At 50.1% G+C, this 12,714-nt stretch overlaps 6 protein-coding genes across 6 annotated transcripts; 2 read left to right on the top strand and 4 right to left on the bottom strand.

Annotated features, from left to right (window-relative positions):
• Positions 1 to 20: 20 nt before the first annotated feature.
• TrAFT101_009943 (uncharacterized protein) lies at positions 21 to 2,629 on the bottom strand (the record flags this gene model as incomplete). Its single annotated transcript, XM_024905180.2, has 5 exons — positions 21 to 1,630; positions 1,693 to 1,753; positions 1,805 to 2,010; positions 2,068 to 2,143; positions 2,231 to 2,629. 5 exons carry the CDS (start codon positions 2,627 to 2,629, stop codon positions 21 to 23), a joined length of 2,352 nt encoding a protein of 783 aa, XP_024761126.2.
• A 111-nt stretch (positions 2,630 to 2,740) lies between these two features.
• TrAFT101_009942 (uncharacterized protein) lies at positions 2,741 to 2,911 on the bottom strand (the record flags this gene model as incomplete). The annotated part of the gene is made up of 1 exon (XM_066128804.1): positions 2,741 to 2,911. One exon carries the CDS (start codon positions 2,909 to 2,911, stop codon positions 2,741 to 2,743), a length of 171 nt encoding a protein of 56 aa, XP_065984928.1.
• Positions 2,912 to 3,268: 357 nt separating this feature from the next.
• On the top strand, positions 3,269 to 4,271 carry TrAFT101_009941 (uncharacterized protein). Its single transcript, XM_024905182.2, has 2 exons — positions 3,269 to 3,654; positions 3,730 to 4,271. Exons 1-2 carry the CDS (start codon positions 3,504 to 3,506, stop codon positions 4,077 to 4,079), a joined length of 501 nt encoding a protein of 166 aa, XP_024761127.1. The 5' UTR covers positions 3,269 to 3,503; the 3' UTR covers positions 4,080 to 4,271.
• On the bottom strand, positions 4,225 to 4,790 carry TrAFT101_009940 (uncharacterized protein; the record flags this gene model as incomplete). Its single annotated transcript, XM_024899994.2, has 3 exons — positions 4,225 to 4,310; positions 4,382 to 4,518; positions 4,594 to 4,790. 3 exons carry the CDS (start codon positions 4,788 to 4,790, stop codon positions 4,225 to 4,227), a joined length of 420 nt encoding a protein of 139 aa, XP_024761128.2.
• A 1,125-nt stretch (positions 4,791 to 5,915) lies between these two features.
• TrAFT101_009939 (uncharacterized protein) lies at positions 5,916 to 9,258 on the bottom strand. Its single transcript, XM_024908049.2, has one exon. It carries the CDS (start codon positions 8,687 to 8,689, stop codon positions 6,194 to 6,196), a length of 2,496 nt encoding a protein of 831 aa, XP_024761129.1. The 5' UTR covers positions 8,690 to 9,258; the 3' UTR covers positions 5,916 to 6,193.
• A 1,547-nt stretch (positions 9,259 to 10,805) lies between these two features.
• Positions 10,806 to 12,456, top strand: TrAFT101_009938 (uncharacterized protein). The gene has a single exon (XM_024908050.2). The coding sequence runs from the start codon at positions 11,297 to 11,299 to the stop codon at positions 12,308 to 12,310; it is 1,014 nt and encodes a 337-aa protein (XP_024761130.1). The 5' UTR covers positions 10,806 to 11,296; the 3' UTR covers positions 12,311 to 12,456.
• Positions 12,457 to 12,714: the final 258 nt, after the last annotated feature.

The following is a 12,714-nucleotide window of genomic DNA, read 5'->3' as shown; positions in this document are numbered from 1 at the left end:
AACTGTCTCCCCCAATCTTTCTACTCGTCCTTCTGCTCGCCATTCTTCTCATCCTTCTTTCCACCAAACTCGTTAAAAAACCGCTCTCTCGCCAGGTCGTTCACTGCATTCATATAATCTTGCCGATTATTGAGTGTCCTGCTCTCTCCATACGCCTGTGCGTTGCCTAGATTGGCGCCTTCAGCTCCGAGGCCGACGCCCTCCCGATACACGTTGGTTACGATACTCTCGGTGCGTCCCTCAGCATTGGCACCAAGGCCAGTGCCAGTCGTCCAACCCATCTTAGCAAGCATGCCGGCACCCTTGGACTGTATCGGAGCTTTCTCTTGAGCTGGAGGTTTGGCCTGGTCCTTCGGAGGTCCTGAAGCGCCTTTATCGCTTGAGGTAGGCAAGGGCTTTTTGGGCTGATTCCATTGCTCACGCCGTTCCTTGGCTCTATCGCGATATTTTGGTGCCGTGGAGCTGCCATCATCATCCGCTTCAGCTTGCGTCTGCGGCTGGATCCCCCGTTTTGCTAATCTCTCCAGTGCGTTTTTGATAGACTGCTCGTCTTGCAGCTTTTCCGCATGTAGCTGCGAACCTTCATGGCGACCTAATTCGTCCAATGACTTGAATTTACGCATGCAAAGAAGACATTGAAGCTTGTCTCGGTCCCCATATGGGGTAATTGGCTTCTCAGCTTTGATTCCCGCATCAGACTTGCTCGGAGAGATATTGTCATCCTTCTGTTCGCTTGATGGAGGTGGAGGTGGAGGTGCTGCATCCGCAGGAGGTGCTGGAGGCGGTAATGAAGGCGGTGGAGGATCAGTAGCCTGCATCGATGTTCCAGTAATTGAAAACTTGATAGGTGCTGCCTTGGAGTTCTTCGGAGGCAGTGGAGGCTGTTTTGCTGCTGCTGTGCCACCAGGTTCATTTACATGAATCTCTTCATGCTTCTTCTGCCACATGGCCATGTGGCCAGCCATAGCTGGGGCTGATCTTTTAAGGGTAGCGCCCAGAGGATCGTCAGCTTTTCTCTTCTTAATCTTTTTGCTATTGTCTTGCTCGCCGCCTTTAGGCTCTCCGTTTCCCGTGGGATTGTCAGGAGACTCTGTCGCAATAACCTTCTGGCTGGGATATGCTCGCAGATCGCGGTATCGAACACGCAGAGCAGTGTTGAATAAAGGATTGAAGGAGAATCGTTCCATGTCAGGCGTAACCTGACGATCTTCAGGAACAAATACTCCCATGTGAATATGAGATACGGTAACGGCACAAGCCGAGACAGTAAAGGATGGCAGCAGCTTGATTTTAGCCATGGCGTCAACGGCGTCTTGCAGAGTCCAGAACTCAGCAAAGCCATATTTGGCCGACTCCTCAGTAATAGGATCGCGCATCAAGAATACGCGGTGGAGCGATCCTGGGCGTGCACCGGTCCGAGCTGCGCGATCAGCTGGAGCAGTCGACTGCAGCTTTGAGCCTGATGCCAGCTTCTGACTGGCTGCGTCAGGCTTTTCAAGCTCGAGTCGCTTCATATCCGCAGCAAACATGTCCTCATTAACGAACACAGGCAGGGGATATACTACCAGGATCTGCGTAGGTGCATCGCCCGCATCAGCCGCTGGATTCAAACTTAATTGCATTGCTGAGGCTAAGAATGATAGACGTTGTTAGTTGAGAGATGCCGTTAAGAGCATGCGTTCAAAAACATACAGGATGGTAACGCGCCGCATCGCTTGCACTTGGTGCGGGAGGAATAGTTGCTGAATCCGCACTGCGTATATCTTAGTTATGGCTCCAGTCAGAGCAGCATAGAGAGTCTTACAGGTTGGCAGACCCATTGGCCACCGCCGGAAACACGCGCTTCTGTGTCATCTCTGCGATGAGCAAAGTGGATATAGGCACTAATCTTGCCATCTGGAGCATCATCAGTTGTGTGAGGCAGAGTGATGCGGACTTTTGGGAAGTTTTCATTGATAAAGGCGGCTGCATGTTCAACATCCTCAAACTGAATGAAAGCCCTGCGTTTGCCTTTTACGCAGATTAGTGAAATATTCTCAAGATATAGATCCAGAAGATAAGAACTACCTTTGGCATGAGTTATCCGGACATCGACCAAGGGGAAGTCGTCCGAGATGCAGCTCTGGACAATGCTCTCTCGTAGCTGGATTCACGCTTTCATTAGACACACATTACGTCCTGTTTGTTCTCTCTTTTTTTTTTTCGGGTATGCTCTTTGAACAGTACGGACCTCTGCTGCATCAATCTTGCCAGGCAGCCCTTCAAAGATAACGGTATCGCTAGGTGGGCCAGCTTCTCTTAATCGACCGCCGTCTAAGCCAAAGCCAGGACTGCGAGAGCGACTTCTGCTGTAGTAATCCCTGTGCGGTGATCGGGAGTTGTAAGGTCGCCTGTCGCGATAGGAGGGGGAAGCATAATCTTTGCCCCCGGCTTGCTCATGGCGTCCACGGTGATAGTCATCGCTATACATTCTGCCCTGGTTGTCACGGCTCCAGTCATGAGGGCTCAGGTCTCGCCTTGGGCGCGTATCATGAGCGTCTCGGTAGTCCCCAGCGCGATCTGCATTGTAGGGATGCTGTGAATGCGGCCCGGGGCGATGGCCGCGCCGGTCCCACGCGCTGTCGTGCATGTCGTCGTCCCTGGATGGAGACTGTGAATAGCCTCGTTGACCCGTGGGCAAGTTAGCCGTCAAGCTCAATTCATCTGCCAAGGTGTGTCCTGTAGCTGGAGTGGAGGCTTTTCAAGCTCCTATGAGTGCGCGGGCCGTGTCTTTACCCTGCCGCGATTGTTGGTAGTCGTCGTCCGGCCGGTGCTGGAAGTCTCTTGATCGAGAGTAGCGAGCGTCGCGCTGGCGTTCTCGGTCTCGGTCTCTGCCCCGGTCTGGGGATCGTGCGTGATGGTCGTCGCGCATAACGACGGAGGGCAATCAAAGCACAATATATAGCCGGCGTATAAGATATAGGCGTGGATGAAGAAAACAAAAAGAAATACAGAAGAGGGAATCGGGAGCAAAAAAGGGTTAGCGATGGCTTGCTTGAACAAGGCTGAAGACAAGGGAACAAGCCATTGGTGGGATGCAGTACTGGGTACGTAGTACTCCGTAGCTTATCGATTTTATAGATGGCGGCTCAAGTTTAATGGAATGCCCAGAAACCTTCAGAGCTGAGGCTGACTCAGCCGCGCTCGCTGTGTTCCGGCGAGGGGCTCTCTTGTCTCCCCGCACCCGTTTATTGGTGCAAGGTACATGCTAGACCCAGAGCGCTTAAACCTTCGCAAACAGCCTGGAGCTGGATTATACTTTTTGGATATTCATCGCTGCTATTTCGCTTTTACATCTCACTTAAATCATATCTTCTTCTAATGTATATTTGAGTTGCATCTTTTTGGGAACCTGTCGAGCGCTTGTTTTTCGCAGCATCTCTTATGAGTTGTCAACTTGTCTCAGGTCTCTGATACTGTCTCACTCATTTCAGCACCTTGTTGAGCTTCTTTCGCCACCAGCCATGGGGGACATCAAAGACGGCGACGCAAATGAAATCTGGGAGATGTCGGAGCAGGGCTGTTATGTGGGATTGACGTATGATCACCTCAATATCCAAGAGGCAATGGATAAAGTCCGCAGCCCCATGGCCGGGGCAATCGTCTTATTCGCAGGTTGGTCATGGAATCTCCTCATCTCAGGTAATCTGCGCTCCAAATAATTGCTCTTTAATGACACATAGTTCACAGGAACCACAAGAGATAACTTTGCCGGAAAGCCGGTAAAGGAACTTCATTACACAGCCTACAACAAACTGGCATTGCGATCAATGCTGGCTATCTGCAAAGACATCCTCAACAAGCACGGACTCAAGGGCATCTCCATGATTCATCGTTTGGGCACCGTGCCCATAGGCGAAGAGAGCATTCTCATCGCAGTCTCGTCACCGCATAGACAAGCTGCGTGGCGGGCAGGTGAAGAGGCCTTGGAAGCATGCAAGTCAAGAGTAGAGGTGTGGAAGAGAGAAGAGTTTGAGGGCGAAGAAGGCGTCTGGAGGGCAAACCGAGATGGCGCCATGGGACAAAAGATGGATTCATAACCTTGAGTGATCTTTCTTCTATCTTCTTTATTCATCTTGCAAATGTTTCCTCTTGCGCTATCATCTATTAGCATACGAGATATTCGTATTCTTCAAACTCGCTACTTAATTCCAAACCACGACCACTGTTCTGAACGTTATCCTCTCACTTCTCGTATACCGGCAACGGCTCCTTTATATACTCAAAGGGGCAAAGTGGTGGATGGTTTGTATCTCGCCTTCCAAGCATGACTATATTATAAAAAAAGAGTCACACGTTAGTGCATCAATCCAGATGTGTAGATTCCGATGGCATTCCCTACCAATATGGCTGCTGTACACCTCCGAGAAGGTCTGGGACGCTCCCACGCCCACGGCAGCAACATTCTCTGTCAAGGCCGACGGATAAACGATGATTCCATACTCAGCATGTAGAATCTTCCAAAAATCAGCGGGCAGTCTAAACGAATAGCATTCCAAAGTCAGCAATCAGCACCAACATCCATACGATCGGCGGAATGGTAGCTTAGCTCACTTGTATTGTCCTGATTTGATACATCCGTGCACAAACACGCACACTGTCTCCAGCATCACCATTCCTTCTTTGACAGCAGTATTGAGCTCCGCATCTGTCCATTCGTATATTCTCTGCAGTCTTTGTTCTGAGCACCGCATTGCAATAGCCCATCCCTTCTCCATCTTCTTTAGCACGCCGTCGTCGTAGTCGAACATGGTGTCGCGCGAGACGATAAACTGATGATATCCAAAGCCGAGCAAACGCCCCTTTGAGTCAAAAACAGGTAACTATTGAGGCTAAGCAAGAGATTTAAATGCAAAATATTTCTGCTTTATGGTGTCTCTGTTAAGAATGCAGATTATATGCAGCAGGAAGATTTGCAGTGAACCACGGTCGGCCTATATATGACGACAATGCCGCTAGCCATCAAGGTGCCCGGCAGGTTCAATGGAGTACACGGAAAGTTCAACACTCGCCTTCTGGCTGCCCGTTTGTTCACGACTCATGCCATCAAGGTAGTAAGTTTGACTAATTCGAAAGAAAATAAAAGGCTCAAGATCTTCATTAAAAAAGAATTGCCATAAACGGAAGTATCGCCTTTGTTCCCGAAATTTAAACAAGCTTCTGTATTTTTTTTTCCTATACCGGCGTCATTAAATCTTATCTGCAATATAATGACTAGACAATATCAAGAGAAATTCACAGGGAAAAACTAAAAGCTTATGAGGCTGAAGCATGGATGCCAAATATGATATGAGGCGCAACAAGTCTGCAGTCGCATGGGCACCGTGATTCAGCAGCACATTTCTCCTCAGCAGGCTCGTAAAAATCAGTTACTTGCAGACCTTGATCTTGTGCCGCTTGATACAAGAGAGTGAGCAGCACTCTTTGTCAGCCTTGCAAGACGCTATGAGAGAAAAGCTTAATTAGAAGGTTCCTTTTTTTTAAAGGTGTCATGGATTAACAGGTGTAGTTTAATGGCTCTTACTCAGACGAGGACGGCAGGAATTTCGACAGTCTCGGCGTTAATAATATCAACTCCAGTCTGTTGGGCACCCGGACTTGGCCCAGTCAAGACAGGAGCCATCAGAGCAGCGAGGGCGGCAAAGATATTCAAGAACTGCATTTTTTAAGATATCCGCTTTAGCTATTAGAATAGGGTAGGTAGGCGTGCGGATGGACACGAGTGAGAAAATGTTTTGTAAAGAGACTTCTGCTTCAAAAGAGACCTAACATTTCATTCAAATGTAAGATGTAGAAGCTATCTGAGCATATAGGAGCCAAAGGAAACATATTTAGCGATCGCGGCGTCTCACTATAATTGTGCTACTATTACCGACCAGCCGCTGTCCTTTATTATATGTCCATATTACGCTACCTCCAATGACATCAGCTTCTATGACCATTGACATATACAAGAAGGAGAGAGAAGATAGATATGAGAGGATTAATATACTCAATTAGGAACAAAAATGAAAATATGTGTTTGCTGCTATGTACAAGTGGTATCTCAGTGGCTCTGTAGCCTATCATAACTTCAAAGAAAAATATACATCAGTCATAATCCTCCACCCCAATCATCCTTGTATCTACAAATACACATAAGAGGAAGCTGACTCTATAGAGCGTAATTCTCTGTATGCAAAAATATTTCTTCTAGCTCATCGTCGCCCCAAATTTCCGCTTGAAGTTTCGCCACCGAATTAGCCACACCGACTCTCATTCCCGGAGGGCCACAGACGAAGACGGCGGTCCTTCGGCCAAGGATGCCTCTGCCCTCTGGTCCACCTGTGGCCCATTGTTTGAGCATGTACCCCAGTTCAGGCCGACCGTACTCAATGGTCCAACCGTCCTCGGTTTGGTGTGGCATAGGAAACGCAGATCTCATAAGGTTCTTTTGGAACTCGGTGGGAGTTTGCGGGAATCCAAAGTCAAACCCAGCCGGTGGGCCAAAGGTAGATACGGGACGCTCGCTGGCTCCGACGGGAATATTAGAATTGTATAAATGCGCGAGCTCCGGGACTGGGATAGGATGAGCTGGGATAGGTTGGATTTCCTGCGCCGGGTCCTGTGGCTTTTTGTCCTCAGGATAACCATTTTCATTGAGCTTATGATCGAAACCATCTTCAGATGCAACGGTTTGATTTATCGTCGACGTTTCAGAAGGGAGGTTAGGTGGAGGTGGATACTGATGAGGCTGCAAGAACTGTTGTTGTGGAAGCGCAGTGATGCGATCCTCATTCTCAGCGCGAAGTTCGCGCTCCCGTTCCGGATCACCCTGCGCCTCAGCCTGAATAAAAGCCGAATTTCGCTTTGAAGCAATGCCTGCGACAAAGCCATCAAGTTTATCGTGGAGCTTGTGAGTCAAAGCTCGGCTAGCTCCTCCGTTGATGGGGGCAGTCATTTGCTGCCCTGGTCGATTCCGAACTGCTCCAGTGACAAAGAACTTGCAGCTTACGCTCTCGGGAGGCGCAGATTCACGGCAGATGCGCAGCTCCTCTCGAAACCAGTCCATGTCTTCCAATTTTTTCATAGCCCAAACGACTACAACTTTTCTGCTGATGGCCTTGCCATCACGCATTCGCTTCACCAGGTAGAGAAGCTGTGATATCAGTGAAGTAATGCCACTTCCGCCAGCAATCAGAATACAGGTATCAAAAGCAGCCAGATCACGCGTCATGCCGCCATATGGACCATCTAAAAACGCCCGGTATGTATGGAACGGGCCCTTTTCGATTGCAGTTTCCAAGACCTTCCGAGTAAAGCCGCCATAGGCTTTGAAAAGGAGAATACAATCTCGGTAGTTCTCTCCATACTCGGAAGGGAAATCCTCACTGCAGAGAGATGAAATTGTGAAAGGATGGTTATCGAAGAACGAAATACCAGGCATACGAAGATAAACGTACTGGCCGGGCTTCCATCGCATCTGAGTAGGTATAGTGACTTTAATAGCGTTCTCAGCCATTAGGGTAATGGCAGCCTCATCACCGACCATGAAAGACAATCGTCCTGGCTTGGTCCAGTTCATTTTGAAGAGTCGCGCGATATTACAAGCTCCCCAGATGGCCACAGTCACATAGAGATAGTCCCAGGTCATCAGGCGATTTTTGGTGTGCCAGAACAACACGCCAACGTAGAGAATGCCGACTGGAACGTGGCACATGACAAACAATTCGTAGGCGACTCTCCGGATCCAAGGGAACGAGGTCACACATAGCCAAATCAATGGCACTATGCAGGCAATACCGGTGCCGTATATAATGCCGCTACCAGGTGGGAAAGTCGAAGCCCAAACGGACATACCGTTATCGTCCCACACAGGTTGAATGTAGAAAGGGATCATGTGAACCAGGGCCAGAAATAAAGCAATGTAGCTAAGCCATCGGTGAAATACATTCAACCGCTCTGGCCCAATGCCAAGGAACAGGGTCAATAAGTTGGACTTCATGCTCGTTGCGACAATCCATGGAGTCAACGCCACGGAGAGCATGCCAGCTCTGATCGCCACAGGCGGCGCGCCAAATCGAATGCTCTCCCAGTAGAGTGGCTGCTGCAAAAAGGTATAAAGGGTGACGAAAGCAAAGGCGATGAATGTTGCCGTCAGAACCGCAAGCGACGAGAAGGTAAAGCGGAACTTTCCGATGACAATATCCGGAATAGATCGATAAAAGATCCATCGAAACAAGGCCAGAGTATCGTTTACAAACCCAATGGAAGAGAAATGCGCCTTCGGACGAAACTTCTTCTCGCCTATATGGTTACCCTCGGTGAAGAACTCTTCGGCTGTGCCAGAGCGAATCGCAGACATGACAAACTCGGCGTCAACATTGTAAGTGTCTCGATAGTGAGCTTCTACTTGTTGTTTGTAAATGGCTTGCCGAATCTTGTCCTGCCAATAGTGCCACACGCGAACCAAGAATACACAGCCCGAGAGCGCGGCCGCGAAATAGGTCCATCCGAGAGCATATTTGCCGGCCTTGGCCCAAGGATCGACGGTATTCGCTTGGACGAGACCCGGCGGGCTGGTAGGAGTCAAGGGAATCAGTATCCGCTTGACAACATCGGAAACGCTTCGCGTGGCTTGGGTGGTGAGTTCCTGCACCTGGGGTGCCATTATGGCCAGCTGGGTCGCTTCAGCTGCGCCGTAGCAAAGGTGGTGATGCGGCGCAGGGAGTTGGAGTAGGACGCGGTGGTAGTATTACTCCGCGCCTGGGTGGGACGCAAGTAATGGGAATGCTTGCGGTTTCAAGCTGGGCCAAGGACAACGAATGCTTTTATTGCATTACAGCCGCCTGGGCGCTTACAGCCACCGATCAGCGATCAGGACGGACTTGCAGCCGTAAACGAGTGGCAATCAAGCAGCAGCGCGCTCTGCAGTCATACCGAGGAGTTCCAGACTTCTCGAAATGAGCAACGCCAGCAGTAAGCGAAAGAGCTTCAGCAGCGGGATTGTGAAGATTGATCAACAACTGATGAGCAGTGGGGGGCTAAAATGTGGCGGCTCGTGAGGATATAAAGCACAGACATCACTCCTACAGCTTCCTAGCTCCCTGCACTCGGCATGGAGCAAGTGATACAAGGGTTTTTAAGTCGGTGGATCTCATTAACGATGGATTACCACAAGCAGTAATGACCATGGAAAAGGCGGGCGACAAGCGGCGGATCAGATACGAACGGGCATCAGGCGTTGGTGATGTACGATATTGCCATGTGAGCGGGGAATGGAACGATGCAACGACTGTGACAGCTCGAATCAATCAATCGGACAGTCCGGCCAAGGAGGAGATGGAAAAGCTGCAGAGATTAACGGGAAGCACATCGACCCCAGCGGCTGGGCAGGTCGCGAGATTGGTCGCTTGGTGGCTGACTTTGTGCATCCGGGGGTGACCACGCCGAGGTGGGCAAATTGGCGCGGCCCAGTGTGACAGGCAAGGTGATGAACGCGGCGGCATGCAGGTCAGTCCACGGGCATAGCTCCGGAATACAGACATGGGGTGCCCCAAGTCAGGCAAAGACAGGTACTGCTGCTGCGACGCAGTAGCAATCAGCGGGACTGGCGAACGACTGGTGGGGGCGGTTGGCCTCTTCTCGGCAGACGATTGATGCTTGAGCAAGGATTCGGCTGCACACTGCACAAGCACGGGCGGAAGCTAACCGGGGATCGATTCATGGCAGATTCTTCGTCCAAAGTCGTCCAAAGTCGAGCTGCATTTGGTCTCCGATTTTGCTGACGACAGCCCATGGATATCATTGACGACCCCGATTTGACGAAGAAATGACTAGGCCCCGAGACATTTCAGAGAACACAGTGCTGGCTAGAAGCTCAGATCATCCTCTGCCGCCAGGATACCGCATCCTCCTTGCCTGCCAACTGCCAAGCAAAGGCAGTGGAGCAAAAACAGCCACGAACTTGTAGTCACCAACATCAAAGTCCCTTCGCTCCCGATTAGGGAATTAGCCCTCAAATGATTGAAATGAGGGGGGAGCTCCGAGTTGGCGATTGAGCCACTCACGAGCTCGGACAGCTGCAAATCGAGGACCGTTTGAACAAGTAAAAAACGGCGGCCGAGGGCTGTTGGTGACGACCTCAGCGAGCTACATGCGCTCTGCACTGTGATTCGACGGGCGGCACTCGGTTGGAGGGGGCCTGTCTTGGACACGGGCGGCAAACTGGGGCGTATGATTCGCTGCTCAGCTTAGAGGGACGGCAGCGGACTCAGCAAACGGGGGTGCGGGGACAGGGAAGATGGCCGCCAATCTTCCTCATAATGAGCTCTTTGTCAGGAACAAACAGCCAGCAGTACATGCTATGTGCAGAGAGCATGCTTTCTTGGCGTAGTATCTGGCTGGCTGGCTGTTTGCATGGCATGGCGTCTCTCGCAGGGTTGCCTAATTGCTGTTGCCGCTGCCGCTGCCGCCCGTTGCTGGACATCGATATCGTGCATCGTTCGGGAACTTTTTTTCCCCTGATTGCCTTGCTGTTCCGCGAGAATCATCCCATCGTGGCATTTATTATCAAGCGCCGGCTTGCTGCAATAGGGAGGATGGTTCCCAATTTCTGGCGGTGGGTTCGTGTACGGAGTAGCTGCAGCTGCTCCTTGCAGATGCTGCTATCGTAGCACTTCAAGAATACCACATTCAAGGTACTGTAGTACTATACGTAAGTACCTTAGTGCTAGGCATATGCACATATGCATACTCCGTAGGTACTCTGTAGAAGATTCTTGAGAACTGGGTTGCAGCGTTGCAGCCAGATCACGTGTAGCGAAAGTCGGAATCCAAAACTTTGTTCCTGAGCAGCTTTTATGCAGACAACACGGCCGATTCGTCTTGGGATGAGTAGCAATTCATGATTGATCGAACCACACGCTGCATATATACGAGGCAATCCGGCAGCAACGGCATCGATCGATCAGGATCTTATTCTTTCAAACTCCGAATTCCCAAGCCATCTCCTGTCCTGGCGATGAGGATCAACATCCTGTCATGGTAGCCCATGCTCAGCCTTGTGACCCCACGGCGATTTCATTGGCTGCAGATAATCCAGTTCTCCACACTCCGCAAGGCTGATAGCCAAGTTTTCTTTTCCAGACGCCTTTTTGGATATTGGAGCGCAGAACACAACTCCAAACAAATTCCGAACATTCGTTTCTCTGACGGCATTACCTGTGAAAACGTCTTTCGTATACCCTTCTAGCACGCGGAAAATTCTCGAATCATCATGGCACCAGAGGTGGGCCTATCACGCTCTACCTTTGCCAAGCTCTCACCTCATCCGTATCTCCTCGCAAACCTCGAACCATCCGACGACTCCATTCCTCCTGCGCGAAGCAATGGCCGTGCTCCTTTCGAGGTCCGAAAACCTACAGTGAATTTGTCTAGCTTGTCACATGCCCACGGAAGTGCTTTGGTCCGGACAGGAGACACCACAGTCATTTGCGGAATCCGGGCCGAAACTATCCTGACAGACCATATCCCCAACTACCGCGCATCCAATACACAGACAGAATTGGCCGATTACGACTTATTGGTCCCCAATATTGAACTTGCCACAGGTTCTGCGCCGCAATTCTTGCCTGGTGGCCCACCCACAACTCTCGCCCAAACCTTGAGCACCAAAATTTACACTCTTCTACACAGCTCCAAGCTCCTACGAGCAGAAGACTTGCGGATATGGCACAATCGACCGGCTGAAGCGTCATTCGCAGATGAGGAAGAAGGAGCTCAAGAAAGTGAGGAAAAAGAAGGAGAAAAATACGTGGTAGCATACTGGGTGCTATACATCGACCTTTTCTTCATCTCTTTCGATGGCAACCCGTTTGACGCGGCATGGGCAGCAACAGTAGCTGCTTTACGCGATACAAAGCTGCCACAGGCTCGCTATGACCCAGACAGAGAGATGATTCTATGCTCTAGGAAAAATCCCAAGCCTCTCGCTGTGGAAAGCATGCCTATTTCTTGCACAGCCGTCATTTTCACCGGCAAGGAGACGAAAGACCAGCCTGCGGATGGCAAGTTCTGGCTGCTGGCCGATCCAGATACTTTGGAGGAATCATTATGCGACGAGACAGTCACAATTGTCATTGACTGCACAGGAGGTTCAAGAAAGATCTTGTCCATCTCGAAGCATGGAGGCACAGTCATGACGGCAAAACTGCTTACATCGAAGGAATTCTTGGATTGGGCAAGTAAGCGATGGGAGGACTTTGCATCAGCAATAACTGGCAGCCAGTAAAATCTAGAATAGCATAATACCAACTTTGTCCAGATACTGGGAGCTATTTTGCTCTCCGAGTTTTACATAGCCAGATCATATTAATAGCGCCGTGTGCAAGCTCTGCATATGAGGCCAGATAACTCCGGAAACAAGTCACATTACATCAAACACAATTTTTCAAGTGAGCATGTATCAACCATTCGAACCACCCTTTCAGACTTTATTCTAGGGCAGTAGATACCGGCCGACGACTCTCTCTACCGCTTAAGTCAAATGAGATCGCGATGCCACATACATAAAGTATCAAAGACATAACGGTAAAAATTCGACGGGCGGTGAAACTATGGAGAGAAAAAGAAGAAGAAAAAAAGCTCAGAAATTGGAGCTGCTTGGAAGTTAGACGATGAAAAAGCACGGGCCAT

Source organism: Trichoderma asperellum, chromosome 6 (assembly GCF_020647865.1).
Source record: "Trichoderma asperellum chromosome 6, complete sequence".
Classification (NCBI taxonomy): Eukaryota; Fungi; Ascomycota; class Sordariomycetes; order Hypocreales; family Hypocreaceae; genus Trichoderma; species Trichoderma asperellum.
Note: the sequence above shows the minus strand (reverse complement) of the source record. Positions and strands in the feature narration are given on the sequence as shown.

Bases quoted from the DNA above. Each gene is read 5' to 3' on its own strand.
- TrAFT101_009941 (XM_024905182.2), top strand. From the start codon at position 3,504: ATGGGGGACATCAAAGACGGCGACGCAAATGAAATCTGGGAGATGTCG. The intron at 3,655-3,729 runs GTTGGTCATGGA...CATAGTTCACAG, and splicing joins GGCAATCGTCTTATTCGCAG to GAACCACAAGAGATAACTTT.
- TrAFT101_009939 (XM_024908049.2), bottom strand. From the start codon at position 8,689: ATGGCACCCCAGGTGCAGGAACTCACCACCCAAGCCACGCGAAGCGTT.
- TrAFT101_009938 (XM_024908050.2), top strand. From the start codon at position 11,297: ATGGCACCAGAGGTGGGCCTATCACGCTCTACCTTTGCCAAGCTCTCA.